The 25,873-nt window shown below is 50.2% G+C and overlaps 2 protein-coding genes across 5 annotated transcripts in view; both read left to right on the top strand.

The window, feature by feature from the left end:
* Positions 1–5,002, top strand: part of LOC131090177 (lysosomal alpha-glucosidase-like) — a 16,831-nt gene extending 11,829 nt beyond the window's left edge. For all 3 annotated transcript variants that reach the window (XM_058035358.1, XM_058035357.1, XM_058035356.1), the window contains exons 10-20: positions 770–883; positions 1,042–1,126; positions 1,452–1,569; positions 1,917–2,050; positions 2,135–2,286; positions 3,370–3,518; positions 3,597–3,738; positions 3,918–4,016; positions 4,131–4,295; positions 4,376–4,522; positions 4,729–5,002. In XM_058035358.1, coding sequence (XP_057891341.1) covers positions 770–883; positions 1,042–1,126; positions 1,452–1,569; positions 1,917–2,050; positions 2,135–2,286; positions 3,370–3,518; positions 3,597–3,738; positions 3,918–4,016; positions 4,131–4,295; positions 4,376–4,522; positions 4,729–4,791 — 1,368 coding nt within the window. In that variant the 3' untranslated portion in view covers positions 4,792–5,002. The remainder of the gene's footprint in view (positions 1–769; positions 884–1,041; positions 1,127–1,451; positions 1,570–1,916; positions 2,051–2,134; positions 2,287–3,369; positions 3,519–3,596; positions 3,739–3,917; positions 4,017–4,130; positions 4,296–4,375; positions 4,523–4,728) is intronic.
* Positions 5,003–5,796: 794 nt separating this feature from the next.
* The window catches only part of INTS1 (integrator complex subunit 1), a 28,002-nt gene continuing 7,925 nt past the window's right edge, over positions 5,797–25,873 (top strand). Inside the window, exons 1-35 of one of the 2 annotated variants that reach the window (XM_058035680.1) lie at positions 5,797–5,941; positions 6,054–6,344; positions 6,918–7,114; positions 7,330–7,467; positions 8,061–8,220; positions 8,587–8,692; positions 8,955–9,141; positions 9,271–9,416; positions 9,719–9,860; positions 10,200–10,376; positions 10,626–10,734; positions 11,335–11,455; positions 12,103–12,180; positions 12,675–12,832; positions 14,000–14,096; positions 14,494–14,585; positions 14,913–14,973; positions 15,356–15,553; positions 15,835–15,964; positions 16,177–16,356; positions 16,448–16,597; positions 17,099–17,278; positions 17,466–17,570; positions 18,408–18,575; positions 18,884–18,995; positions 19,310–19,471; positions 20,201–20,347; positions 20,742–20,840; positions 21,209–21,333; positions 22,024–22,353; positions 22,939–23,098; positions 23,710–23,850; positions 24,231–24,405; positions 24,489–24,612; positions 25,143–25,261. In XM_058035680.1, coding sequence (XP_057891663.1) covers positions 5,884–5,941; positions 6,054–6,344; positions 6,918–7,114; positions 7,330–7,467; positions 8,061–8,220; positions 8,587–8,692; positions 8,955–9,141; positions 9,271–9,416; positions 9,719–9,860; positions 10,200–10,376; positions 10,626–10,734; positions 11,335–11,455; positions 12,103–12,180; positions 12,675–12,832; positions 14,000–14,096; positions 14,494–14,585; positions 14,913–14,973; positions 15,356–15,553; positions 15,835–15,964; positions 16,177–16,356; positions 16,448–16,597; positions 17,099–17,278; positions 17,466–17,570; positions 18,408–18,575; positions 18,884–18,995; positions 19,310–19,471; positions 20,201–20,347; positions 20,742–20,840; positions 21,209–21,333; positions 22,024–22,353; positions 22,939–23,098; positions 23,710–23,850; positions 24,231–24,405; positions 24,489–24,612; positions 25,143–25,261 — 5,123 coding nt within the window. In that variant the 5' untranslated portion in view covers positions 5,797–5,883. The remainder of the gene's footprint in view (positions 5,942–6,053; positions 6,345–6,917; positions 7,115–7,329; positions 7,468–8,060; positions 8,221–8,586; positions 8,693–8,954; positions 9,142–9,270; positions 9,417–9,718; positions 9,861–10,199; positions 10,377–10,625; positions 10,735–11,334; positions 11,456–12,102; positions 12,181–12,674; positions 12,833–13,999; positions 14,097–14,493; positions 14,586–14,912; positions 14,974–15,355; positions 15,554–15,834; positions 15,965–16,176; positions 16,357–16,447; positions 16,598–17,098; positions 17,279–17,465; positions 17,571–18,407; positions 18,576–18,883; positions 18,996–19,309; positions 19,472–20,200; positions 20,348–20,741; positions 20,841–21,208; positions 21,334–22,023; positions 22,354–22,938; positions 23,099–23,709; positions 23,851–24,230; positions 24,406–24,488; positions 24,613–25,142; positions 25,262–25,873) is intronic. The other variant, XM_058035681.1, reaches the window with a different exon arrangement.

The following is a 25,873-nucleotide window of genomic DNA, read 5'->3' on the forward strand; positions in this document are numbered from 1 at the left end:
GAAATGCCGGCCCAGGGGGTTGTGCAACACCAGGAATGGGATTTCAGCACAACAGAGGGAAAGCCAAGTGCCCAAGGGGCCTCTCTGGGATAATTGCCAGAGCCTGGCTCAGTCCTTGTCCCCTCCTGGTGTCTTCACCAGCCCAGGGACCAGCTCTTGCTCAGCAGAGGAGCCTGTGGAAGTCATATGAGCTTACCAGAGTCAGCAGTGCTGCCTCAGGCTGATCATCTGATTTCTCTCCCTTCCTGTTTCTGGGGTGAGGGGAGGTTGTCTGTGGTGAGCAGTGTGCCTCGAGACCTGCTCTGCAGCTCTTCCCTCCCACTTTGACCCCTCTGGCTGTTTTCTCCCACCTGCTCTCTCTTGCTCTCTCCAAGGAGGGAGCTTTCGATGTAGCCTGAAAACATGGGGGGAAATGAATTGGCTAAAATCCTGGAGTGAGGCAAAGCACAGAGAAATCATGGCTTTTCCCTGACACGTTCTTGGTGAGGTGGTAACAGGCCTTGTGCAAGTGAGGGCAGAGCAGCTCCATCAGCTGCCCACGGCCTGTGGGGACTCCTCAGCACTTGGTACTCCTGGTACCATGGAGTAGAAGGGATGCTCTGTGTTTGTGTAGCACCCAAGACTCAAAGTTTTGGCTGGGTTTATCTTCTCTCATTTCCTGTTTCACCCCCAGCTGAAATCCCTGGCGTGCTCTGGTACCCTGGTCCTCATGGTGGCTCCCCACAAATCACCTGCTCGCTGAACCCATGGATTTGTGGTGTCTCCACAGGTCTGGCCTGGTTTCACTGCCTTTGCAGACTTCTCCAACCCCGACACACACCAGTGGTGGCTGGAGAACCTGCAGCACTTCCATGCCCACGTGCCCTTTGATGGCCTCTGGATCGTAAGTCCCTCCTTGCCCGTGGGTTGCTGCGTGCCAGCAGCTCAGCTCATGCCTGATGTGTGTCCTGGCAGGACTGTCCCTCAAATGCAGCTTTTCCAGGTCTATTACTAATCCCAAAACCACACACCTGAAATTGCAGCACAATTTTCTTTGCTTAGGACATGAATGAGCCATCCAACTTCATGGATGGCTCTGAACATGGGTGCCCCCCAGGAGAGTTGGACAACCCACCCTACACTCCAGGTGAGGAGGGAGATGAGATGCAAAGCTGTGCTCATAGGTACTGTGTGCTTTGAGATGGCTGCCAACTGAGTGTGGTGGAGGAAAACCATTTCTAAGAGACATTTATGAATGCCTCCATCCCTTCCTTCATGTGCCAGAATCCATGTCCAAGCCATGCACACTTGTTAGGCCACATCAGGGTGCAGGATGGGGCTGTTTGCATGAGCTTTTGGCACTGGTTGGCAATGACAGCTGGCTGTGGGAGGGCTGACCCAGAGCCAGCAAGTGTGGGGGTCCATATCCCCTGCACCCCAGCTGGGTCCAACTGGGCTCTGTGTCCTGGCAGCCGTGCTGGGCGATTCCCTCTCTGCAAAGACGGTGTGTGCCTCAGCAAAGCAGAAAGTCTCCGTGCACTACAACCTCCACAACCTCTATGGGCTGATGGAAGCCAAAGCCACAGCAAGGTACCTGAGCATCCTTCTTCCTGGCAGCCTGGGGATGGGCTGGGACAAAATTCTTTTCGGAGCTGAGCAGGAAAAGGATGGGGATTTGAGTGTGATCTGAAGTGGAGGAGCTCTGGCTGTTCGCTGCCTCTGGGATGGGAATAACCCAGGAGAAGAGAAGAGCTGACACTGCTCTGGGAGGAATGGGTGAATGAGGCTGGTCCTGCTGGAAGCCTTTTCCAGACTGCTCAGACTGACTCTCTACCCCGCTGCCAGCGGGCTGGAATTTCCCTCAGCTGTTGTGGGACAGGGCAAACCCTGGCGGGCTGCTCTTACCCTCTGCCCCCAGCTCTGCCCTTGTTTTCCAGCGCCTTGATCCAGCTGCGGGGGAAGCGCCCCTTCCTCATCTCCCGCTCCACCTTCCCCAGCCAGGGCCGCTACTCGGGGCACTGGCTGGGTGACAACCGCAGCCAGTGGAAGGACATGCGTTACTCCATCCCGGGTGGGTGCCACAGAGCCCCTAACAGCACTCGCCTTGTCTGAGGTGTCTCTGAAACTGTGCCCTGCTGACTGTCCCTGCCCCCAGGGCTGCTGAGCTTCAGCCTCTTTGGCATCCCTCTGGTCGGGGCGGACATCTGCGGCTTCTCGGGCAGCGCCTCGGAGGAGCTGTGCACACGCTGGATGCAGCTCGGCGCCTTCTACCCCTTCTCCCGCAACCACAACACCCAGAACGAGAAGGTGCAGGGCAGTGGGAGGCATCCTAGGGCTGGGGTGTGGGATGGGGGATGCAGGGTATGGGGTGTGGGATGGGGGATGCAGGATATGGGATATGGAATGGGGTTGCAGGATAGGGGATGTGGGATGGGGGATGCAGGAGGTAGGATGTGGGATGCAGGATATGGGGTGTGGGATGGGGGATGCAGGATGTGGGGTGTGGGATGGGGGATGCAGGATATGGCATATGGAACTGGGGATGCAGGATATGGGATGTGAAACTGGGGATGCAGGATATGGGATGTGGAATGGGGGATGCAGGGTATGGGATATGGAATGGGGTTGCAGGATATGGGGTGTGGGATGGGGGATGCAGGGTATGGGATATGGAATGGGGTTGCAGGATAGGGGATGTGGGATGGGGGATGCAGGAGGTAGGATGTGGGATGCAGGATATGGGGTGTGGGATGGGGGATGCAGGATATGGCATATGGAACTGGGGATGCAGGATATGGGGTGTGGGATGGGGGATGCAGGATATGGGATGTGGAATGGGGGATACAGGAGGTGGAATGTGGAATGGGGGGCATTGGATGTGGAATGGGGGAGGCAGGGTATAGGATGTGGGATGCAGGATATGGAGTGTGGGATGGGGGATGCAAGAGGTGGGATGTGGAATAGGAGATGCAGGATATGCGATGGGGCGTGCAGGATATGGGATGTGGATGGGGGATGCAGGATATGGGATGGGGATGGGGGATGCAGGATATGGGATGGGGATGGGGGATGCAGGATATGGGATGGGGATGGGGGATGCAGGATATGGGATGGGGATGGGGGATGCAGGATATGGGATGGGGATGGGGGATGCAGGATATGGGATGGGGATGGGGGATGCAGGATATGGGATGGGGATGGGGGATGCAGGATGTGGGATGGGGATGGGGGATGCAGGATATGGGATGGGGATGGGGGATGCAGGATATGGGATGGGGGATGCAGGATGTGGGGTGTGGGATGGGGGATGCAGGATGTGGGATGGGGATGGGGGATGCAGGATATGGGGTCGGGGGTGGGACAGCTGCTGACTGCCCGTGTCTCCCCCAGGCCCAGGACCCAACGGCGTTCAGCCCCGCAGCCAGGACAGCCATGAAGGACGTGCTGCTGACCCGCTACTCCCTCCTGCCCTTCCTCTACACCCTTTTCCACCGTGCCCACCTGCAGGGGGACACCGTGGCCCGGCCCTTGTTCTTTGAGTAAGGCCATCGCCACTGGGAGTGGGGAGATGCTGGGCTGAACCAGGGAAATCACACAGCATCTCCATCCTGCTGCAGGTTCCCTCAGGATAAGGCCACGTGGGAGCTGGACAGGCAGTTCCTGTGGGGCCAGAGCCTGCTGGTAACCCCAGTGCTGGAGCCTGGGGTGGACTCAGTCACAGGTTATGTCCCCCAAGGCACGTGGTACGACTTCTACACGGTGAGGAGCATCACAGCATTTGCCAGGGGCTGGGTGATCCCTGCTTGACCCTCTTGAGTCAAACTGTGGGTGGGAAGCCCTGGCTGAGCCCTAATGGAGGGAGGGTTGGGGATGGCTGCCCTGCAGACCCCTGCCTGAGCCCTGATCCCTCACACCCCTGTCTCTCGCTCCCTGCCCAGGGCTCCTCAGTGAACAGCAGTGGGGAGATGTTGAAGATGTCAGCCCCTCTGGAGCACCTCAACCTGCACATCCGGGAAGGTTCCATCCTGCCCACCCAGGTGAGTGCCCACCATCACCTCCCTGGGTGCTGTCCACGGAGTGTGTGTCCCCCAGCACCTCAACTCCTGCACCCAGTGCTCATGGCCCTACAGCACCCATGTCTTTGAACCCAGAAACCAGGAACCACCACAGAGGCCACCCGAGGGAACCCCCTGCGTCTCATCGTGGCCTTGTCCTCGCATGCCACCGCCTGGGGTGACCTTTTCTGGGATGATGGCGAGAGCCTGGACACCTTCGAGAAGGGCAACTACTCCTACGTGGTGTTCAATGTCACACAGGTGGGATGTGGTGGGGAGGGCAGGAGTGGGAGGTCCCATGGTACCTGGTGACCTTGAGCTCATGCTGTCCCCTCCTACAGAACATCTTCACCTCCACCGTCCTCCATGTCAGCACCGAGGCCACCAAGGTCACCGTTGGCACACTGAGCATCTTTGGGGTGCAGAAGCCGCCCAGCAAGGTCCTCCTGAATGGCCAGGAGAAGCCCTTTTCCTACCTGGACAACCAGGTATGGCCCCATTTCAAAGTGCCCTTTGCTGGGTGGGGGTTCCTATCCTGAGGGTCTCCACCCCTCCTCTTCCAGGGCCACAGTGGGACCAGCGAGGGGGTGAGGGCTCTCTGTGGCTCTCCCGCCATGCCAGGCCTTAGGGGAAAGCATCCTCCACTTCCCTTCTGTCAAGGCTGTACCCCAAAATGTCTCCTTTCCCCCCACAGGTTCTCAGCGTGAGTGACCTTGGCATGAGCCTCAGCCAGGGCTTCTCCCTGCAGTGGCTGTGACAGGGGGCTGTGGGGTCACCCCCAGGACACCCTGCTGGGAGATGCTCAGTGCTCCAGTCCCTGAAACCAGGATGCTGCCATGGAGTGGGCTCTGGGGACTGTCACCTGCTGCTGCTCACCCCCTCCAGCACAGCTGGGGACAGGGGGCGTGGGATGGGGGCTTGGCTGCTGGGTGCCCCCTGCATGGTCCTGGGTGGGTGGGTGCCGTGGGTGGAGGTGTGGGTACCTGCTGTCCCCAGTGCAATAAAGGCATGTGGAGAACTTGTCCTGGGAGCATGATGTGGGGACAGAAGGGGTAGCATGGGGGAGAGAGCAACTAAAACAGTTGCTGCTGTTTTAGTTCTTGACCTTGGTTCTCCTGACTCCATCACCCTGGTTTCAGCTGCTCAGTTTTAGCCCCAATCCTCAATTCCAGCCCCACATTCCACCCCTCCAACTTCAGCCACTACTTCCAGCTCCCCAGTTTCAGCCCCTGACTCCAGCATCCAATCCCACCTCCTTGATTCCCCTGTTTGATCCCAGATCCCCCAGTCACAGAATCATTTAAGCTGGAAAAGATCTCCAAGATCAAGTCCAGCCGTGGACTAATCACTTTTTCATACACCATGGCACTGAGTGCCACGTCCAGTCATTTCTTGAACACCTCCAGAGGCGGTGACTCCATCACCACCCTGGGCAGCCTGTTCCAAAATGTAATCCCACTTTTTTGTGAAGAAACCCCTCCTGATGCCTGACTTAACACCCCCTGGTGCTGCCTGAGACTATGTCCTCTTGCCCTGCTGCTAGCGGCGTGGGAGAAGAGACGGATCAAGCACCAAAGAACACATTTTTTTAAGAAGATGTTTACATTTTACACAACTCGCAGCCTCTCTGATCTCGGGCGGCCCGCGATCCCCGGCGCTGCAGTTCCCCTCCCGCCCGCCAGACGGCGCTGCCCGGTGGGGCGGGCCGGGCCGGGCGGTGCCGCTGCGGCGGCGATTCCGGTTCCGTGCGGCCGCGGCCGTCGGTCGGTCCCGGCTCTCGGTCCCTGGTGTCTGTCTGTCCGTCCCGGCTGTCTCTCGGTCCGGTGCTGAGCCGGTGCTCGGCGGCGCCATGAACCGGCCGAAGGCGGCGGCCGTGCGGCGGCCCAGCGCCGTGCCCAAGCCCTCCGGTGAGTCCCGCGGGGCCGGCCGGGCTCTGTCCCGCGCTGTGGTTGTCGCTCACTGTCCCTCACTGTTGCTGTCCCTCACTGTCGTTCACTGTCGCTGTCTCTCCCCTCGCAGCTCACCCGCCGCCCGGAGATTTCATCGCGCTGGGCTCCAAGGGGCAGAGCGGCGAGGGCAAGGCCGCCGTGACGCTGCTGAAGCCGGCGCCGCCCGGGCTGCCCTCGGAGCGCAAGCGGGACGCGGCCGCCGCCTTGGCGGGCCCGGCGGGGCTGCCCGGGCTCACCAAGCGGCCCAAGCTCTCCTCCACGCCGCCCCTCAGCGCCCTGGGACGCCTGGCAGAGGCGGCCGTGGCGGAGAAAAGAGCCATCTCGCCCTCCATCAAGGAGCCGTCTGTCATCCCCATCGAAGGTGAGCCTCGCTGCGCTCCTGCTGTCACACGGAGACCTCGGGGAAGCTTCTCCTTGCTCTGGAGTCTCATCCCAGGAGTCATTCTGGAAGCCCACGCTGCAATTACGTGCTGTCCTCGAGGGTTTCCTTCCCTGGATATGGGGCTGAAGTCAAGGCTTTATCTTCTGTTGGCATTGGGTTGTGTTCATTCTGTCTGACAGCTGTTTAGTAGCTGTATGCAAAATACTCCCTTGAGGAGATCTCAAAGTCTGGATTGTAGTGTGTTATTCACATACCTCTTTAGCAAACTCTGGGTCTGGATGTTGCCTTTGAATTGTCCATTTCAATTGTCCAAATGTATCCATTTCTGATATTGGGTACATTTGCAGAGGAGTGTGCTAGCATGGAAAAACAAGGGGTATTATCAGTTGTGAAACACAACTTTTAATGGCAATTGAGTAGGGAAAAACTGTTGCAGGGGCTAAAAGTGAGCTGGTCAGTGCTTTGCTGTCCCTTGTGACTGGTCCTGCAGCACCTCAGGGCGGTCATTTGGTGTGAGGGTAAATGCTGATGCCTGTGTGTTGGTGGTTGCAGTCGTCCCCACGGTGCTGCTGGATGAGATTGAGGCAGCAGAGGCAGAAGGCAACGATGACCGTATTGAGGGGGTGCTGTGTGGAGCTGTGAAGCAGCTGAAGATGAACAGAGCCAAACCTGACACCACTCTCTACCTGAGCCTCATGTACCTGGCAAAAATCAAACCCAACATATTTGCCACTGAAGGGGTTATCGAGGTGAGGATTCACAAAGTCACTGACTGATCATTCTTGCCAAACTGTGAGCAGACTTGTACTTTCTCTCAGGCCAGAGCATGGTCTGCATGGCTTTGTAAATACCAGAGCTCTGTGGCAAGCTGCTGCAATTTGTATTTCTCTTTCTGCAGCTTCTCTGCATGCTTTCTCAATAGATGACTTGTTTATCGTTTTATTTTTTGTGGATGTTATTCCAGGCACTGTGCAGCCTACTCCGAAGAGATGCCTCCATCAATTTCAAAGCCAAAGGGAACAGTCTTGTGTCTGTCTTGGCATGCAACCTTCTCATGGCAGCTTATGAAGAGGATGAGAACTGGCCAGAGATCTTTGTCAAGGTTGGTGAGCTGAGGGGGCTTCTGGACTGAGGCAGTGATGGGCAGACTGATTTGGGAAATGTGGATTTGTTGGAGTAGGAGAGCATCATGGGATTCATTACAGATGCAGGGAAGGGGGTGGCTAGTGTCCTCTTGTCCACTGTGGGAATGCAGCTGGAGGAGGCTGAAATTGGAGTCTGGACCCATCCTTGTAAGGAAGAATCTCCATGGGTTTCTGGAATGTAGCCTCCATTGCCTTCTGTTGCCTTATCTCTGAGATGTCTTTGAGAGTCTGTATTGATGTAAGTGTTGCAGAGACTCCTTGCTTTCTCTTTGGTGTGTAGGGGTTAAAAAAGCCCTTTAACTTGAAAAGACTGAGCTGACCAGCTTGTATATTTTGATGGCAGAAGTTGTTGCAAAGTGTTCCTTCAGAAGGTGCCCAGTAGAGCTTGGGACGTGGTGGTATAAATTTTTGCTCGTTTATGATAATCTGGTCTGGTTTTCATTCACGCACTGGTTATATTAGTTTCCTACTCTGTACATTAGAAATCCATAAAAACTCACAAATACTCCTTAATTAACCCCATGGAAATGGGTTGTGCTCCCTGCTGCAGGTGTACATCGAGGACTCCCTCGGGGAGCGCATCTGGGTGGACAGCCCTCACTGCAAGACATTTGTGGATAACATCCAGACAGCTTTTAACACCAAGATGCCTCCTAAGACCATGCTCTTGCATGGAGAAGTTGGACGTAGTGGAGGGGACCTTAGTGCTGGTAAGAAGATGTTTGGGAACCAGGAGCAAAGGTTTAGGGAGAGGACAGAGCCTGCAGTGCTTATTGACTTGTGAGAATAGTTTAGATGGAGTCATACAGACCAGGCTTTGAGTTCCAGGCATTGCTTTTCTCCTTTATGGGTCTCTCTCATGCCCAGGGGATGTTTGAGGGTAGTTAAAAATAGGCTTATATGCGATGCAGTGTGAGAAGCTGTGGTCCTGCCGAAAGGGATCCCTGAAAGAAGCTGAACAAACCAGAGCACAAGTGATTGATCTCTAAGAAGAGGAGTTGTGTGCTGTGTCCAGTGATTGACCTGTAGGGAGAGGAGTTGTCTCATGGCGTGTGCTGTGTCCTGGTCTCTCTTAGGGAGTAGCCCACACCCTTCCATGACAGAGGAGGAGGACAGCCAGAGTGAGCTGCTGATTGCAGAGGAGAAAATGAGCCCGGAGCAGGCGGGCCAGCTCATGCCCAGGTACAGTGCCTCTTCCTCTCCTGACACAGTTGTGTGCAGGTGTGTCTGTAGATGTGTCTGTGCTCACCCACCTGCAGAGCTGTGGCAGGAAGCTCCTTCTCTGTGCTCCTGTGGCATTTGCTGGGGGATGTTGATAAAGAAAAAACTGGTGCCAAGAGAAAAGAGGGGATTTTCTTGGTGTGCAAGTTGTACCACAAACAACAGTGCTGATCTCTGGACTGTCTTTTGTGGAAATGAGTAAAGTTCAGTTTGTGTGTCCCAGGTATGAAGACCTTGCAGAGAGTGTGGAGGAATATGTGCTGGACATGCTCCGGGACCAGCTGAACCGGCGGCAGCCCATGGACAACGTCTCCAGGAACCTGCTGCGCCTGCTGACAGCCACCTGTGGCTACAAAGAGGTGCGCCAGATGGCTGTGCAGAGGCTGGAGATGTGGCTGCAGAACCCAAAGGTGAGGAGAGGAGCTGCTGGAGCACAGCCCTGGTCTGCAATCCAGCCAGGAGGGCTGCTTGCTGTACTCCAGTTATGTTTCTGGTCTGTAGTGGTGAGTGGTTGAAGTCTTTCTGCTCTTTTTCTGCAGTTGACCAAGCCAGCTCAGGACTTGCTGATGTCAGTGTGTATGAACTGTAACACCCACAGCTCAGAGGACATGGAAGTTATCTCCAACCTGATCAAAATTCGTCTCAAGCCAAAAGTCCTTCTCAACCACTACATGCTGTGTGTCAGGTGAGTGACTGGGTCTGTGACAGGAAGGGAGAGCACTGTGGGAGACATGCCCAGGGACTTGACAGTCTCAATGTCACTGCACAGTGGTTTTAAATATCAGCTTGGGGCACAGAGTGTCTTGTGTTCATTTAAATGAATTTCACTGTCCTAGAAATCTTTCAGTAGTCCTTTGATATTGTCCTTTGATATGTGCTGTTCTATCCTTTTCACTTTTGTGTGCTAAATACTTCAAGGAGAAATGAAAAGAATGTGTCCAGCTGCAATGAAATGTCAATTCAGGTGTCCCTGGTCTTCCCTTGCAGGGAGCTGCTGAATGCACACAGGGATAACCTGGGCACCACCATTAAGTTTGTGATTTTCAATGAACTGTCAAATGCAAGAAATCCCAACAACATGCAGATCCTGTATACTGTGCTTCAGCACAGCTCAGAGCAAGCTCCAAAGGTAGGTGCAGGGTCTTGGATGACTGATGGTTACCCCAGAACCCCACCTGACAGATTTAGTTGTTTCGAGGCCCAGATGAATCTTTTCACAGACAGCTGTCTGATCTGTATCATACTATTTTGAAATTATATAATTATTCTTGCTAGGAATAAACATAAATGGGCATTTTCTAACTCCCACATTCTGGGTGATAATGCAGTTTCATGAGAGAAACATTATTACAGCTGCCCAGGGGTCTGAAGGACAGGATACGTCCAGCATGGTTTCCTTGTGTCTCTTCATGTTGTGGATGCAGACCCATTACAGTGCACTGAACGTTTTCTCTCTGTGTGGCCCCAGTACCTGGCCATGGTGTTCCAGGACCTGCTGACCACCAAGGACGATTACCTGCGAGCTTCACGGGCTCTGCTGAGAGAGATCATCAAGCAGACAAAGCATGAGATCAACTTCCAGGCCTTCTGCCTGGGTCTCATGCAGGAAAGGAAGGAGGCCCTGTATGCAGAGATGGAGTTCAAGGTACCATTCCCCACCCCTGTGCTGCTGGGTGTGCCAGAGGTGCCCTGACCTCTCCTGTGTCTGCTTTCCTGGCCATTCTTCCTTTTGCTCTTTGGTGTGTGAGTGAGTCACTATTTGTGTGTCTCATAGCAGCACTCCCATATCTCATTTCCAAACATCCATGTTCATCCTTTTTGATGACAAAACACTTCCAGAAGGCAGCTCTGGCTGTTGCTATTCAACTCTTTCTTTTTTCTTTGCTATTTCAAGGAGCGGTTTGTCATTCACATAACCGACCTGCTAGCTGTCTCCATGATGCTTGGTATCACAGCCCAGGTGAAGGAGGCTGGAATTGCTTGGGACAAAGGAGAGAAAAAGAGTAAGCAGAAGAAACTAGGTTCTCTCTGAGGATGAACATTTTAGTAGATATCTGCCCCTGGTGTTGGTGGAACATCAGCTAGGGTTGGGAGCCTGCTGCCATCCTGGGGCTGATAGAGATTGGGGATGTGGCATTTGCATGGCCAGTGCTTCTTGTATCTGTGGAAGCAGTGGCTGAGAGGCTGGAGAGAGGGAGTTGTGGGTGGAGGGGCCTCAGGCCTGAAGGGGCAGCTGTAAGGATTAAGGGGCTGGGAAGACAAACCTTTGGTGTGGCACTGACATGACTGCCCACGTGCCTTCTTCTCACAAAACTAATCCATCTGTGCTTTGTGTTGGGGGTTTTACTGCAGAAAGCAAAGAACATGTTCTGCCAGAGCTGGGGGACTCAAGTCCTTCTCATACACTCCTCTGGTTCCCCTTCTCTAGTGGAAGGTGTGGTGCAGGAATTGGAACAAGATGATCTTTAAGGTTCCTTCCAACTCAAACCATTCTGTGATTCTGTGATTTGCTATTGATGGCTCAGAGTCCTGTTTACTGTCTTGAAACCACCACACTTCTGATGAGGCCCATGTGTGTATTTTGTGCCCTGAATGTTTTTCAGACCTGGAAGTGCTGCGCTCTTTCCAGAACCAGATTGCTGCTATCCAGCGTGATGCTGTCTGGTGGCTGCATACAGTGGTTCCATCTATCAGCAAGCTGGCTCCAAAGGACTATGTGCACTGGTGAGAGTCAGCCTGGTCATGTCTGTGCATAACCAGTCCTTTCCCCAACACTTTTCATATATTATGAAAGCAGGTATACACCAGGGTTTAGTTAGATTTCTCTCCCATTTTCAGACAGGGAGTAGAAACAGTTTTAGCAGGGACTGTCTCCCTCTCTGAAACTCCTTCAGGTGCATTCTCATACCAGAAATATATGATAATGGAAAATATTTCTGATTTATGTTTAGGCCCACTCAGTAGGGGATTTTTAGCTATCTGACCAAACAAATTCCCTGTGGACTCCTTGTTTTTTTTTTGTTTTTTTTTTTTTTATTTGACATCCTTTTTAAGGCTCTGTTGCTGAGGGCTCCACAGATAGTTTTGTCTTCTGGAGAACAGATGATATCCTGGGGTCTCGACACAAGGCATTACTGAGACAGTTCAAGCCAGAATTTTTAGTAAGCAAGACAGGTTACTGAAAGTATAAAAGCCCCGAGCCCATGTTGATTGCATAGTCCTCTCTGTTCTGAATCATGTTGTTCCTGTTGCTAGACTCACTTACCTGAGAGTGCTCTTGGGAAGCTTTAGCAGGATTTGAGGGAGACTGGACTGTTGTATGTGTTCTTAAGCCTCACAGATGATGTTTACTGTGCTCTTCATCTCTACAGCCTCCACAAGGTGCTCTTCACAGAGCAGCCAGAAACCTACTACAAATGGGACAACTGGCCCCCCGAGAGTGACCGCAAGTGAGTGCCTGCCCTTCCTGTGGTAGGTGCAGGGGGAGCTGCTCTAGCTGGAGGCAGAGGAATTGGTGTTTTCTGGTGATCCTTATATAGCTCTGTGTTGGAAAGGCTTGGAACTGTGCTCAGATTTTCTTCATCTGTTACACTGCCATAAAACTGGGGGGTGTTGTTCCACTCTCCATCTGTTCCTCTTCCTCCTTCATTCCTGTTCCCTGTGCCAAGCTGTTCTGTATCTTGACACTGTAGTTGTAAGGAGAGCAGCCCCACAGTGTGTGGGTAACTGGGGTAAGGTGAGGGAGCTCAGACTCAAGGGGGCTGAAGCATAGAAGGTGCTGCAGGTGATACTCAGATAATAATTTGTTTCAAATAGTTGCATTTGGAGCTGGAGATCGGGGAAAGAGGCTGTGATGTATCTTCTGCTCAGATACGTTGTAAGGTCCCTGGAGGGTTCCAGGAGGCTGCTGTGCACGGTGACTGATGTCTGGTGTCCCCTGCAGCTTCTTCCTGCGGCTGTGCTCGGAGGTGCCCATCCTGGAGGACACGCTGATGCGCATCCTGGTGATCGGGCTGTCGCGGGACCTGCCCCTGGGCCCTGCCGATGCCATGGAGCTCGCCGACCACTTGGTGAAGAGGGCTGCAGCTGTGCAAGCAGATGGTGAGGCTGCACAGGCTCCCACCAGCAAGTGCTGGCTTCTGTCTCCGCATCCTCCTATTGCCACCCAGGGCTGAGACAGCTCCTACCACCTACCAAAGAGCCTTTGCATCACTTAAAGCATATTTTAGTCGTGATGGCTAAACATTTGGCTCAAAGCCAGCTGTGCTGCTGTTGCTTTCTCACTAGAGGAGCTTCTTATTTTTTCTTACTGTTTCTCTCTGTTGCTAATTTTGTATCGTGGAGTGTTTGGGAAATTATTGGTTGTGTGGAGAATGAAGGAATGTGAACAACCACCCAGAGTTTTGAGTCAGCATTTTAAAATTCAATTTAGTCCTTTGTACGTACTGTAAAATGAAATTTGTAGGCTATGCAAAAATGGAAGGATTGGAAGTTAAATTAATTAACCAATTGTATGCTCTTCTCAAGTCCATTATTGGGACACTTATAGAATAGCAGTTACAAAAGCAATCTTTACTCTTACTTCTTTTATGAATTCATTTAGCATTTGTCTAAATTCCTGCATTGCTGGTAAATACATCCATTCAGCTGAGCTGTGTATGTTTGTGGCAGAATTGAGGGTGTTGTCAGAGTTTGGTTCTAAAGCATCTTACATGCTCTTACTGCTGACTGGTTAATGGCAAAGAGGGCTTGTGGAAGGATTTAGACTTTGCTTGTTTTATTGCTGTTCAGTATCCTTTCACAATGTGTCCAGCCTCTCATATAGGATTTTAAATCCTGCACCATTTCATATACTGGAAAACTCAGAATTAGAGTGAATCTGAAACTTGCAGCAAAGTTGAAATTCATTTCTAGTTCTTCTGAGCCCCAGAAGTTCTGAGCAGATTTGTTGCTTACCTGAAGGAGTGTATCCAAGTTCTGAAAAAGTTACAAGTATCATATTGGATGCATTTGGGAAAAAAGTACCCTTAAGAATTTAAACCAGATTGCTGCTGAAAAGCTCCATATCCTTATATATTGACTTATAGGATTTTTAAAGTGTTGTTGCTCTTTAAATGTTGATTTTTAGTTTTTGTAATATCACAAGAGCAAGCCCACAATAACATAGTTGCTTGAAGTAAAATTTTTTTACACTGTGCTGCTTTTCTTGAAGGACTTTCAGGCAGGTAGACAGGTCAATAACTTGTTCAGTCTTTTCTTCTCCTCCAGATGTTGAGGTCCTGAGGGTAGAAAGAATCCAGCTGATCGATGCAGTCTTAAATCTGTGCACTTACCACCACCCAGAGAATATCCAGCTACCTCCAGGGTAAGACTTACCACATAGATAATCTTGCTGTGATCTAGCTCACTTTCACCTTGTGACTAACATTTCCAGTACACAGATTTTAAGATGCTTTTCTGTATTAAAATTTGTCATAACAAAATGACAAGGATTTTCAGGATCATGTTAAAGTGGGTATTTCTCTAGAGCAATCAAGACCTGAGTCATGAATGTGCTTTGGTCTGCAAGCACTGACTTTCTGCCCTAGAAATCTTCAGCTGAGCTGGAAGGATTTTTGTGTGGGTGTGGGTGTCTCTTTGTTGGGAAAAGCACTGAACTGGCATGACTGAATCTAAACAGTGCATGATTAAGGGGAAAAGCAGACTTGAGATGGGCTAAGGAATCAAACTTGACCACTTATTTCTGTTGGTGGCTTTTGCAGGTACCAGCCTCCAAATCTAGCTATTTCTACTCTCTACTGGAAAGCCTGGCCTCTCCTGCTAGTAGTGGCTGCATTCAATCCTGAAAATATTGGTGAGTTGGGACATTTCTCAGGATGCCAGTTCTGCTGCAAAAATTGGCCAAGATACTTTCTGCAGAAGTCTGGTTGCTTGTGTGCAAGGCCTGTGCTGGGTTGGTGAGGTAACTGCACTTAAATAACTGTGTATCCCCTGTGGCTGAAAAATGTGTGCAGGTGGGATTTGGACCAGCATGTGGCTGGAGTTGCCTTGTTTGTGCTTTGAGTGTTATGAGCTGTTCTCAAGTGAGCTTGTGTTTCCCCACCTTGCAATGTGTTAGAGTATATTTAAAGGCTCTATTTTTTTCCTGTATTCCTTATTGTTGTTCTCTTCTCTGCTGCAGGTCTGGCTGCATGGGAGGAGTACCCCTCTCTAAAGATGCTCATGGAAATGGTCATGACCAAGTTAGTATGGTTAAATCCCTATGTATGTCAAACAGACCACTGAAAACACACATTTCTGAATTAAGTTTGAGCCATGCAACTCCTTCCTTTCCAGTGGGACTTGTGTAAAATAAACTGGCATCAACACTGCAGTTGGAGTGGGAAAAAAGCCTTCCCTTGACAAAAATATTATAAGCAAGGGAATAAAACTGAGAAAAAGAGGGAGGGGAATGACTGCTGTGCCTTGCTGAGAAGGTCTCAGTCTTCTGGTTCCACTGAGGAACTACTTGGTTTTTTCTATGTTGTCTATCAGAGCTGAGGTCCTGTGTTCTTTCTGACTGTGGTTCATGAATTTTGAATAGAACAAAATAACCATTTCCTTTTTCAAACTCTTTTTTCACAGTAATTATTCCTATCCTCAATGTACCTTGACGGATGAGGAGACACGCACAGAGATGATTAATCGTGAACTTCAAATCTCCCAGAGAGAAAAACAGGAGATTCTTGCATTTGAGGGTCATCTGGCAGCTGCATCCACAAAACAAACAATTACAGAGAGCAGCAGCCTCTTGCTGTCCCAGCTGACAAGTCTGGACCCTCAGTAAGTAGCCTTCTGCATTCTAGTACCTTTATGAAATCCTAGTTAACAGCACTAGCAGGAAACCCTGCTCCTCCACAGGGTGCTTGATGTGGGGAAGAAGAACCCTGTGGTGTGGTAGCCCATGGGATCACAGAATCATAGAATGGTTTTGGTTGGAAGATCATCTGGTTGCAACCTGCCTGCCACCTTTTTATAAACCCCTCATGCACCACAGAACTGACTGATCGTGCTCACATCAGAGTGAAGGTCTGCCAGGCTGTAACTTGCTGTTTCTGTGGCAGGGGCCCCCCTCGCAGACCTCCACCACATGTCCTGGAGCAGGTGAAAAGCCTGAACCAGTCTCTTCGCCTGGGCCACCTTCTGTGTCGCAGTCGCCATCCTGACTTTCTGCTCAACATCATCCAGAGACAGGTGGGCTGTGGTGGGACTGGATCCTTTGCCTCTGAAACTTGAGCAGAGTGGGGGCAAAAGGAAGCTGAGTGAGATTCAGGGGAAGGTGGTTTGCTGCTCAGGAATTAAATGATCAGTGTGCTGCTCTGATCTATGATCTACGTTCTATGATCTATGTTCTATCTGATCTATGATCTATGATCTGCTCACCTTGTTACTCTCATCCTTCCCAGGCCTCATCACAGTCAATGCCATGGCTGGCAGATCTGGTTCAGTCCAGTGAGGGCTCCTTGGATGTCCTGCCTGTGCAGTGTCTTTGTGAATTCCTGCTTCATGATGCTGCTGATGAATCAACCTCAGGTGAAGAAGAAGAGGAGGGTGAGAGTAAGGACCAGCGTGCCAAGAAACGCCAGGTGAGCATTCTCTTGGGGATCCCTTCTGCTACCTACTTTCTGTGCATCCCAGAGTTGATTTCACTGGACAGACCAACTTATCACTTCACAGAGACAACAGAAACAAAGGCAGTTGCTTGGACGTTTGCAAGACTTGCTGTTGGGACCCAAAGCAGATGAACAGACAACCTGTGAAGTGCTTGACTACTTCCTGCGGCGCCTGAGCTCCTCCCAGGTGGCTTCCAGGGTCCTGGCCATGAAGGTGAGCAGAATGGAAATCATCTTGACTGGGGTCTGTCTAAACCCCAGGGCAGAGCCCTAGGTTATCTTGAGTGCAGAGCCAGCACAGTGCAATTGTTCCATGTCATCCTCCTTCAGTGACTTGTCTCAATCTCCAAACCCCACCAAATACACTTCTGCTCCCTGCTGCTCAGAAGTTATTGTTCAACAGCTAAGTTGTACTGAAGATAGAGCTGGATTTTACTATGTTTCCCGTGGAGTTCAGGTGTATGCTCAGGAGATTGTGTGCCATGTGGAGTAATTGGCAGAGGCTGTTGTTTGTGAGTGAGTGCCTGGTGCTCAGACTGAAACTTCAAGCAGGGTATCTGTCAAGAAAACTCATTATATGAGATGAAACCTGTTGTGTGCTGCATTTGGATTGTTCTGTGGTGTTTGAAGCATGTTTCTGTTTCATTCACTAGTATGAACCTAGCAGTCCAGCTGTGGCTTCAAATGCAACAGCTGTATGTGTGTGACTTTGCAGGGCCTGTCCTTGGTGCTGTCGGAAGGAGGGATGCGGGATGGGGAGGAGAAGGATCACCCCATGGAAGAAGACTCTGGTGATTCTGAGCTGCTGCAGGGATATCAGTGGCTGCTGAGAGACCTCCCAAGGCTGCCACTGTTTGACAGTGTGAGAGCCACGACAGCTCTGGCCTTGCAGCAGGTGGGTGCAAGCAGCTGAAGGGAGGAGTGTCAGGCTTGCTCTTTTTCTACTAGTGCTGAAACAGATCTAAACAAACTGGATCTGGCTGTGATATTGGCATGTTTATGTGCTTGCAGAAGAATTTTGTTTATGCTGGTGCTTGTTTTCATTAAATCCTGATTTCTAATGAAAAGAATTCTCATTCCAGGCCATCCACATGGAGACAGATCCCCAAACCATCAGTGCTTACCTGGTGTACCTCTCCCAGCACGCCCCAGTGGAGGAGCAGGGACAGCACAACGACCTTGCTCTGGTGAGAGGAGGGATTTTTGTGGGGGACACAGGGCATGTTCCAGGAGAGTGGTAGGCATGGGACCTGCTGTACCACCAGGATGAGTTTTGGGGAGTGTATTACTCTGACAACTGCATGTTTGTGTCTGTGCATGGGTTGAAAGGCAAACCTGTGTCTTTGGTTTATACAATGAAATGGTAATCAGAGCAATAACCCCTGGTGCAGCAGCCCATCAGCTGGAATGGGGAATGCAAGAATGGATAGTGTTTTGATGGAAATCCCACCACCTGGCATTGTTTCATAAATAAGCAGGTGCCAAACCTGCAGTCATATGTGTCTGGGGAGAGAATGGGAAGTCAGGAACTTCAGTGGTGGGATATGTACTCCCCTATAACCAAAACTAGATTTCTGGGTTGATTTGTTTGTGTGAATTTTTTTCTTTTTAGAGAAGCTTTTGGTGATATTTTTTTAATAATGTTTTTTTTTTCTTTTTTCTCCCTGGGTACTTTTTTTTTTTGTTGCTTTAAGACTTATGTGCTGATAGTGCCTCTGTTTGGATGCACGGGGGAGGTTGAATAATAAGGTCAGGAGATCTTTTTCTTCAGAGTAAAGCTATGTGAAGGCTTATTTTGTAGTGGGGTGCATCAGAATGCATCTGTGCTCCACCGGGGCACTGTAAGATGCATGCAAAGCACCAACCTTTTCCCTCCTGTGTCAGTTCTACTCTTGACTCCACAAGCTGATCTCCAGAGTGGTGTGTACGGGGCTGATGATGGGAATGGAGAACACAATGCAATGAAGCAGTGGGGCCTGGCTGTGCTTTGCAGTGAACACCTCCTGGATGTTTTCTCCCTGCAGGACGTCGCCCGACTGATCGTGGAGCGCTCCACCATCATGTCCCACCTGTTCTCCAAGCTGTCCTACAGTGCTGAGTCAGATGCAGTGCTCGTGGCTCTGCTCTCCATCTTCTCGCGCTATATCAAGCGCATGCGGCAGAGCAAGGAGGGCGAGGAGGTGTACAGCTGGGTGAGTGCCTCCTGCCCTGCCCCAGCAGCTCACAGGCACTGACTGGGCAGGTTAACAGAAGCTCTTAATGGGTTACTCAATTTGAATAGACCAAGTCCAGCCCAAGAATTCCCTGATCTGAAAATAATCGGATTGTGACATAGGATGAGAGCTAAGCCTGTGTGTTTGTAAAATGCCTTTTTAACTTTTCCCCAAGTATCTCCACTGTTGGAGATGTTGGGAACTATGGTCTGACTAAATCTGTCCATTCTTATGTTCTCTTTCTCTCCCCCTCTTTGCTCATCCTGTCTTATCCTGCCTTTTTCCAGTCAGAGTCCCAGGACCAGGTGTTCCTTCGCTGGACTAGTGGGGAAACAGCCACCATGCACATCCTTGTGGTCCATGCCATGGTTATTCTCCTGACACTGGGGCCACCTCAAGGTCAGTGAAGTATGCTCAGATTTTTTTGGGGGTTAATGGTCAATACAGGATGGCTTTTCTCTATCTGCTATCTCCTAACACGTCAGACTGGTGTTATCCTATTCACAGGCTTGACCCTGCAGTACATGTTTGTAGCTGTAAGATTTATCAGAATATTGCTGTAAAGAGTGAAGAATTTGCAGGGTTATTTGTTTTTCTTTCTGCAGACAGCAGAAAATGCCAAAACAATGGTGTGTTCTAGTGTATTAACAGAGAAGGGCAGGGCATTCTAGGTACTTGTGAACATGGGAAATAATTTCTTATCCACTCTTAAGCAGGGGATGGTGATTTTTACACCTTACTGGATATATGGTTCCCTGAGAAGAAGCCCCTCCCTACTGCTTTCCTGGTTGACACCTCGGAGGAGGCCCTGCTGCTCCCGGACTGGCTGAAGCTGCGCATGATCCGCTCCGAGGTCCCGCGGCTCGTGGATGCAGGTGAGCCTGGGCTGTGTCTGTTGGTGTTTCAAACCCTGCTGAAAGGAAAGGGAGAGGCTTCCTTGCTCAAGTGTGCCCAGCCATCCTGTTTGGATGCCTTTGAACGTAGCCATGTTACTTTTAAAGTAAGGGAGTGAGTCTGAATGGATATTCCCTTTTCTGTGTATTTTAAAGGAACGGGAGACTCTGAATTGAAGTCCCATCTCTTTTACAACAATTCAATTCAAGCTATGCAGTCACCAGACAATAGGCACAGCACTGTGGAAAGCTGTGCCTAGAGGATGTAAGCTAAACCTCTGGTTATTCTGATCTTTGTACCACTCATCAGTGCTCTCTTTCTTCTTGGTATTCAGAGCTTTCATCCCATTTTACTAATTAAATGACAGCTGTCTATAGCCAGTGATTGAATTATTCAATAATTCCTGCCTGCAGCCATCAAGAGATAGGGTGGAAGTTATTTTTTAATACGAATGATTGCATTACTGAAGTTCTAATAAAATTAAACAGAAGATCAGATTAGCCAGTGAGTGAATTAACTGGAAGATGCAATAAGGCAGCAATGATTTGCAGAGGAAAGAAAATATAGTAGGCAGCTGTCAGAGTTCTGGCTTTAGGCTCTCTGCAGCTCTGTCATTAATGTGTCACAGACAAAAGCGTAAAGATAGGTAATAAAGATGACCCTCCATGGACAGTTCAGAGGTCTGAGGACTCAGTGTTTGTCTATTGCAGCCCTGCAGGACCTGGAGCCACAGCAGCTGCTTCTCTTTGTTCAGTCCTTTGGAATCCCAGTTTCCAGCATGAGCAAACTTCTGCAGTACCTGGATCAGGCAGTATCTCATGACCCACAGACGCTGGAGCAGAACATCATGGACAAAAGTAAGAGCTGCAGAGGAGGCTGACTAGGCATTTAACTTTTTCTTGAACTGTTTCCATGAGTATCTCCTGTGACTTCCTTGGAAAAATCCAAGCTAGTTCAGCAAACTTTGTGCACAGGCTGCTTTGGCAGCTTGTTGTCACTGTCAACACCTGGGTGGCCCTTGGCTGTATTTCCCAAAATAGAGGAGGATTTTTTGGATTAGAATGTACAGAGTCAAAAAGTACTTTGGAAGGTATTTTGTAAAAGAAACAAAGCTTTCAAGGCATCATGTTTATAAAGTCTATGGGAACAGCAGATTCTCTTGTCTGTGGGGGCTGTACAAACAGCCAATTCTGTCCTGCGTTAATGAAGAGGGCAAGATGATGATGTGTTCTTATTTCCTCCTTTTTTCAGACTACATGGCTCATCTTGTGGAGGTTCAACATGAGAGAGGAGCAACAGGAGGCCAGACTTTCCACTCCCTGCTTACTGCCTCCTTACCAGCCCGCCGAGGTACTGGCCAGGATTACCTAAATGTCAAAGTCATCTTCCAAACTTCCCTCCTTTGTTGCTGTTGGGAGGAACAGGCAGAGATGTCTTAAAAAGCAGGCGTGTTGTAATGAACCAGCAAGCTACAGTTAGACACCAGTCCATTGCTTTTTTGCTTCTGGCAAAGAGAAAAATTCCAGTATTTTTGGAGTTTATTACAGTGAGTTTTTCTGAGTCATATAGAAAAGTAGGTCTTGCTTGGAATGAAGAGAAAAGCTGCTGAATTCCTCAGTAGTTAGAGACTGTAAAGCTGAAGGTGATCTAGTGTTGGGGCTCCAGATGCTATCTACCATAACAGCATTTTCCTTTCTTTCCTTTTATTCCTCTTGCAGACAGCGCTGAGACTGCAAGGTCAAAATCCAGTCCTGAAAACTCCCAAAGTCAGAGTCGGATCCGGGCCTTGAGCCAGGTCCGTGTGCTGGGCCCAGAAGATGATCTGGCAGGCATCTTACTGCAGGTACTGTCATAACCTCCAGCTGAGTAGCTGCTTCCCTGCAGCAGCTTTACAAAATCCATTTCTCTCATACTTGCATCTTATGACTCCTCATCCTGCAGTGTTTGCAGGCAATAAATATGGAAACCCTGATGCAATGAGGCTGTGCCATTACAGCCTGATGGAGTTGATACTGGCAGGAATTTTCTCTTGTAGTTGGAACGTGATGTGGCTTTTGATCATGCCTGGTACTGTCAGTACCTACTAGCATGTTGCTGTCTCTGCACCTTGTTTGTTCTGTGCATAGTGCCTTTCCTCTCAGCAGTGGATGCAGGATTTGTGAAATGCTCACAGGGCCCTGGCAGCAAAGCTGTGTGCAAACAGCATTTGTACTCTGGCTTGTCTGCTTACAGAACTTCCCTCCCTCCATTGACTCCAGAAGGAGCCTACAGGGAATTAATTGGCCAAGTCAGTTGTTGGTGTTTGGGTAGTAGGATTCCCCTGCAGTGTCAGCGTGGATAATCGTGTTGGGGTTGCAGAGATGCTGCTTATGTTCATGTGCCAGGCACTAGAATATAGAAGAAGCTGTATCAGAAGGTTCCTGTTAGCCTACAGTCAGTATAACTGTACAAGATAAATCATGCCTCAGGGTGTTCATGGTACAGCAATCCTTTCATTGTCAGTCATAAATTACTCCTTGCTGTATCTCCCCAGCTTTTCCCACTGACCCCGGACCCGCGATGGCAGAACTCCAGCCTGCGGCCGCTGGCCCTGGCCCTGCAGCAGTCACTGGGGCAGGAGCTGGCCCACATCCGCCAAGGGGCCGTGCCAGAGAGCGGGGTCACAGCCAGTGGGGTCACAAGCAGTGGAGTCACAGCCAGTGGAGCCACAGCCAGCGGGGTCACAGCCAGCGGGGTGACAGCGCGGCTGCTGCAGGCCGTGGCTGCGCTGCTCAACTCCGCGCACGGCGGCGCCCTGGCCATGGCCATGCACCGCCACCACTTCATCTCCTGCCCGCTCATGCGCCAGCTCTACCAGTACCACGTGAGTGCCTTGGGAGCATTTCATACAGAGGAGTGAGGGAGAAATGGGGAATCTGTTTGGGAGCATTTCGTACAGAGGGGTGAGAGAGAAATGGGAAATCTGCAGGGCATGTGCTCTGCTGTGTGCACACTTTGTAATGCTCAGCTCAGGTTGCCTGGCTGTGGGTATCTGGATGCAGGCTGGTGGCATTAGGCTGGCACTGCTGAGATTATCTGCAGAGTTGGTGCACCTTACCCAGCCTGGTAACTGTTTTTTGGATTTACAGCTGTAGGTCTCTGCTGGTTTTGGGATCTGTAGTCTGTGCTGTTCTGTAGTGTTGGACATGTCTTGCAAGCCAGGGCATTTGCAGATAGTTTGAGAGCTGAAGTCTAATTCATAGAGTCATAAAATGGCTTGGGTTGGAAGGCACCTTAAAGATCACCTAGCTCAAATTCCCTGCCATGGGCAAGGGCACCTTTCACTAGACCAAGTTGCTCCAAACCCATCCTACCTGGCTTTGAACACTTCCAGGGTTGGGGAGTCCAGAACCTCTGGGCAACCTCTGCCATTGCCTCACCACCCTAACTGTAAAGAATTTCTTCCCAGCGCGCCATGCCACAGGACACTGCCTTCTCCTCGCTCTTCTTCAAAGTGCTCATGCAGATGCTGCAGTGGCTGGAGAACCCTGCTGTGGAAGATGGTCCCCTGCGAGCTCAGCTGAAGGCCTTTGCTGTGCAATACTCCTCAAGGCACAGGATCAGTGATGGTACTGGCACTGGGCAGCTTATGGGACTCAGAGGGGACAAAGTGGGGCAAGAAAGAGACAAAACTGCACCTGGAGCAGGAAGTGTTGTGGGAAGCCTTTTAGACAGGTGTCATAAGGAGTTACAAAAGTAGCACATGGTGCTGCAGAAGCTCTTTGAGGCTGTGAACCCTGTCTTAGCTCTGGGGGCTTACAGTTGACAGCTGGTAGCATCAAAGCACAGCAGATCTCTCAGGGAAAACTTACAATTCCTCAGGCCAGGAATTCCGTGTGAATTGTAGTTTTGGTAGATGAGCATGCAGGAATGCCTCTGGAACTAGGTCACATCATGACTTATAGAGTTGTTTATCATCTGCCATCCCTTGGGAGCAGGAATCTAACGAAGAGTTTGGGCATGGAAATGGATTTGTGGTTACAGAGCTTCTTCTTAGCCACATGTCCCTGTAACATGCAGGAGAGCTGTCAAGGGTTCTGGTGGCCATAAGTGGCAGTAGAATGTGTATTTGTATGTTTGAGTAGTTGTGCCCTGGAGCCACATGGGGAATCTGTGGGAGGGAAGTCTGATGTGGGGGCTGGCTTGTCCCTGTGATGCCAGTGCTGTGATTTTGTTACAGTTAGAGGTGGATTCCTGCACCTCACAGAAGCTCTTTCTTTCCGTCGTGACCCGGACTTGATCAGCTCCACGGTCTGTGCCATCATTGCAACCCTGAAATCAGGAGAGAAGTGTAATGTGGAGCCAGAGCTCATTAGCAAAGGTATGGATGTCCTTGTGCTCTCCTTCTTTGCAGCAGCAGCTTGAACTTGCAGCCCAGCAAGGCAGTGCCTAGTGTGCAGGCTGTGGGAATCTGCCGTCTCCTGGATCAGAAAATGTGAACTGATCTAAGCTTGGGCCTGTCTTGTATCACCTCCTTTCCCCACTGTATGTGGGTTTATAAACTGTGATCTGGGGCTTGGATTAAGTCTGTGAGCAAACTGTTGGTTTCCACTAACAAAAAGAAATGGAAGCCTACTATCCCAGATAAAAATGTCTTCCCTCTTCCTCACTGAGCCTGGCTATCAGGAATAATACTTGCAAGGTTCCATACCTTTCACCACATCCTGGAGTTAATGAGTGGCATCTTTCTCCTTCTTCTAGTCCTTCAAGGTCTGATTGAAACCCACTCTCCATACCTGGAGGAGCTCCTGACTGTCCTCTTCTCAGCTTCTGTTGAGACCAAGTGTCCTGCCATGAAACCAATTGCTGTGGTGTGCTCCTTGTTGCTCCAGGACAAGGAGGAAACCCCAGTAAAGAAGGAAGTGGAGAGTTGCAGGTGAGCCAAGGCAATGATGGGAATTCACAGGTAGGTCTGGGTGCATGGTATCACCAGTGACACTGGTCTTGCTTTGTCCACAGTGCTGAATCAGCTTGGCCAGGGCCTGCCTCTGGCCTTCTCAATGACTGGCTGGAGATGTTGGACCCAGAGGTCATCAGCAGCTGCCCTGATCTACAGCAGAAGCTACTGTTCTCCTGGAGCAAAGTAAGAGTTGTTGGGCAGAGGGATTGCTGTGCTGAAACAACTTTCTGGGGTACTGACCTGCACCTGGAAACAGGGCAAGGGCTATTTTTATGTTTTGCCACAGGTTACTGTAGGAGTTCCAAAGCAGTACAGGCTGACTAGGAGGACAGTTGTGTGCAAGGCTCACATTTGTCAGCGCAGGGCTTATGTTTCCTTTTAGCTTTATATTTCCTCAGTTATGTTCTTTTAAGGACTTCAAAGTGCTTTGCAGACACAGCACAGTCCCATAACAACCCAGCCAGCTGTGTTTTCAATGGTATTTTTGCAGACAGATCAATAGCTTGCCCAAAGTGCCATGCCAAAGTTAAATCTGAAACTGAATTTCACATCTGATACTATGTTCTCTAGAAAGAGCTGCCCTAAATCCTCATGCTGTCTGTGTTGTCTGCCCTCCTGGACTATCATCCTTCTGCAATACACATGGCATGTCCTACAGCCACCCTGCTGCCAGGACCTGTTCATTGCATCTCTTTCTCTCTTGGTGCTTCCAGGCAGGGTCCCAGGTGCCCTCCTTCCGCCCGTACCTCCTGGCTCTCCTCACTCACCAGTCCAGCTGGACCACACTGCACCAGTGCATCAGGCTTCTGCTTGGCAGGAACAGGGAGCAGAGGTGAGTCTTGTTTGGCCTAGCCAAGGGATTGAGTTGGGCAACTCTGTCTGTCTGAAGGAGAACAAGACCTGCCATGTTCATGATGTGACTGCCAGGAGATGTAAGTCAGCCAGAAATAGACTTTGTGAGAAGGATGCAGATTTCAGTCCTGCTGATTTGTGTACCTTGATGTAAATATTACCTACTGTTTGATGGAAGCAGCACATAAAGATTTGGCTGTGTTCTAAACAGGAAGTGCTAATTGTGGATAATCCATCTTGCATTGCCCTTGTTAGTAGTGCTTATGAACACAGGGTTTGCAGGATGGCTTGGATAGCAAACTGGGGGCTGTCTCTGTACCTGGGCAGGCTCTGATGGATATTTTGGTTGTACTAAACTCCATTTCAAGTCTTTTTTCTAACCCTTTCATTACATCAGCCTCCCAGTTTTGATCTCTGCAGCAGCCCTAGCTCTGATCTTCTGTACACAGCTTTCAAATACTGAAGTTCCAGTTGTAGTATTGTTACAGTTATGGACCAGGACATGCTAAAAACTAATAACAGCAATACTTCTAAAACTGGTAGTACTTCAGTTTATTATTTTTTCCTAATTTCTTGCTCAAAATTAAATTAC

The sequence above is a fragment of the Melospiza georgiana genome, chromosome 16 (assembly GCF_028018845.1).
Source record: "Melospiza georgiana isolate bMelGeo1 chromosome 16, bMelGeo1.pri, whole genome shotgun sequence".
NCBI classification, from domain to species: Eukaryota; Metazoa; Chordata; class Aves; order Passeriformes; family Passerellidae; genus Melospiza; species Melospiza georgiana.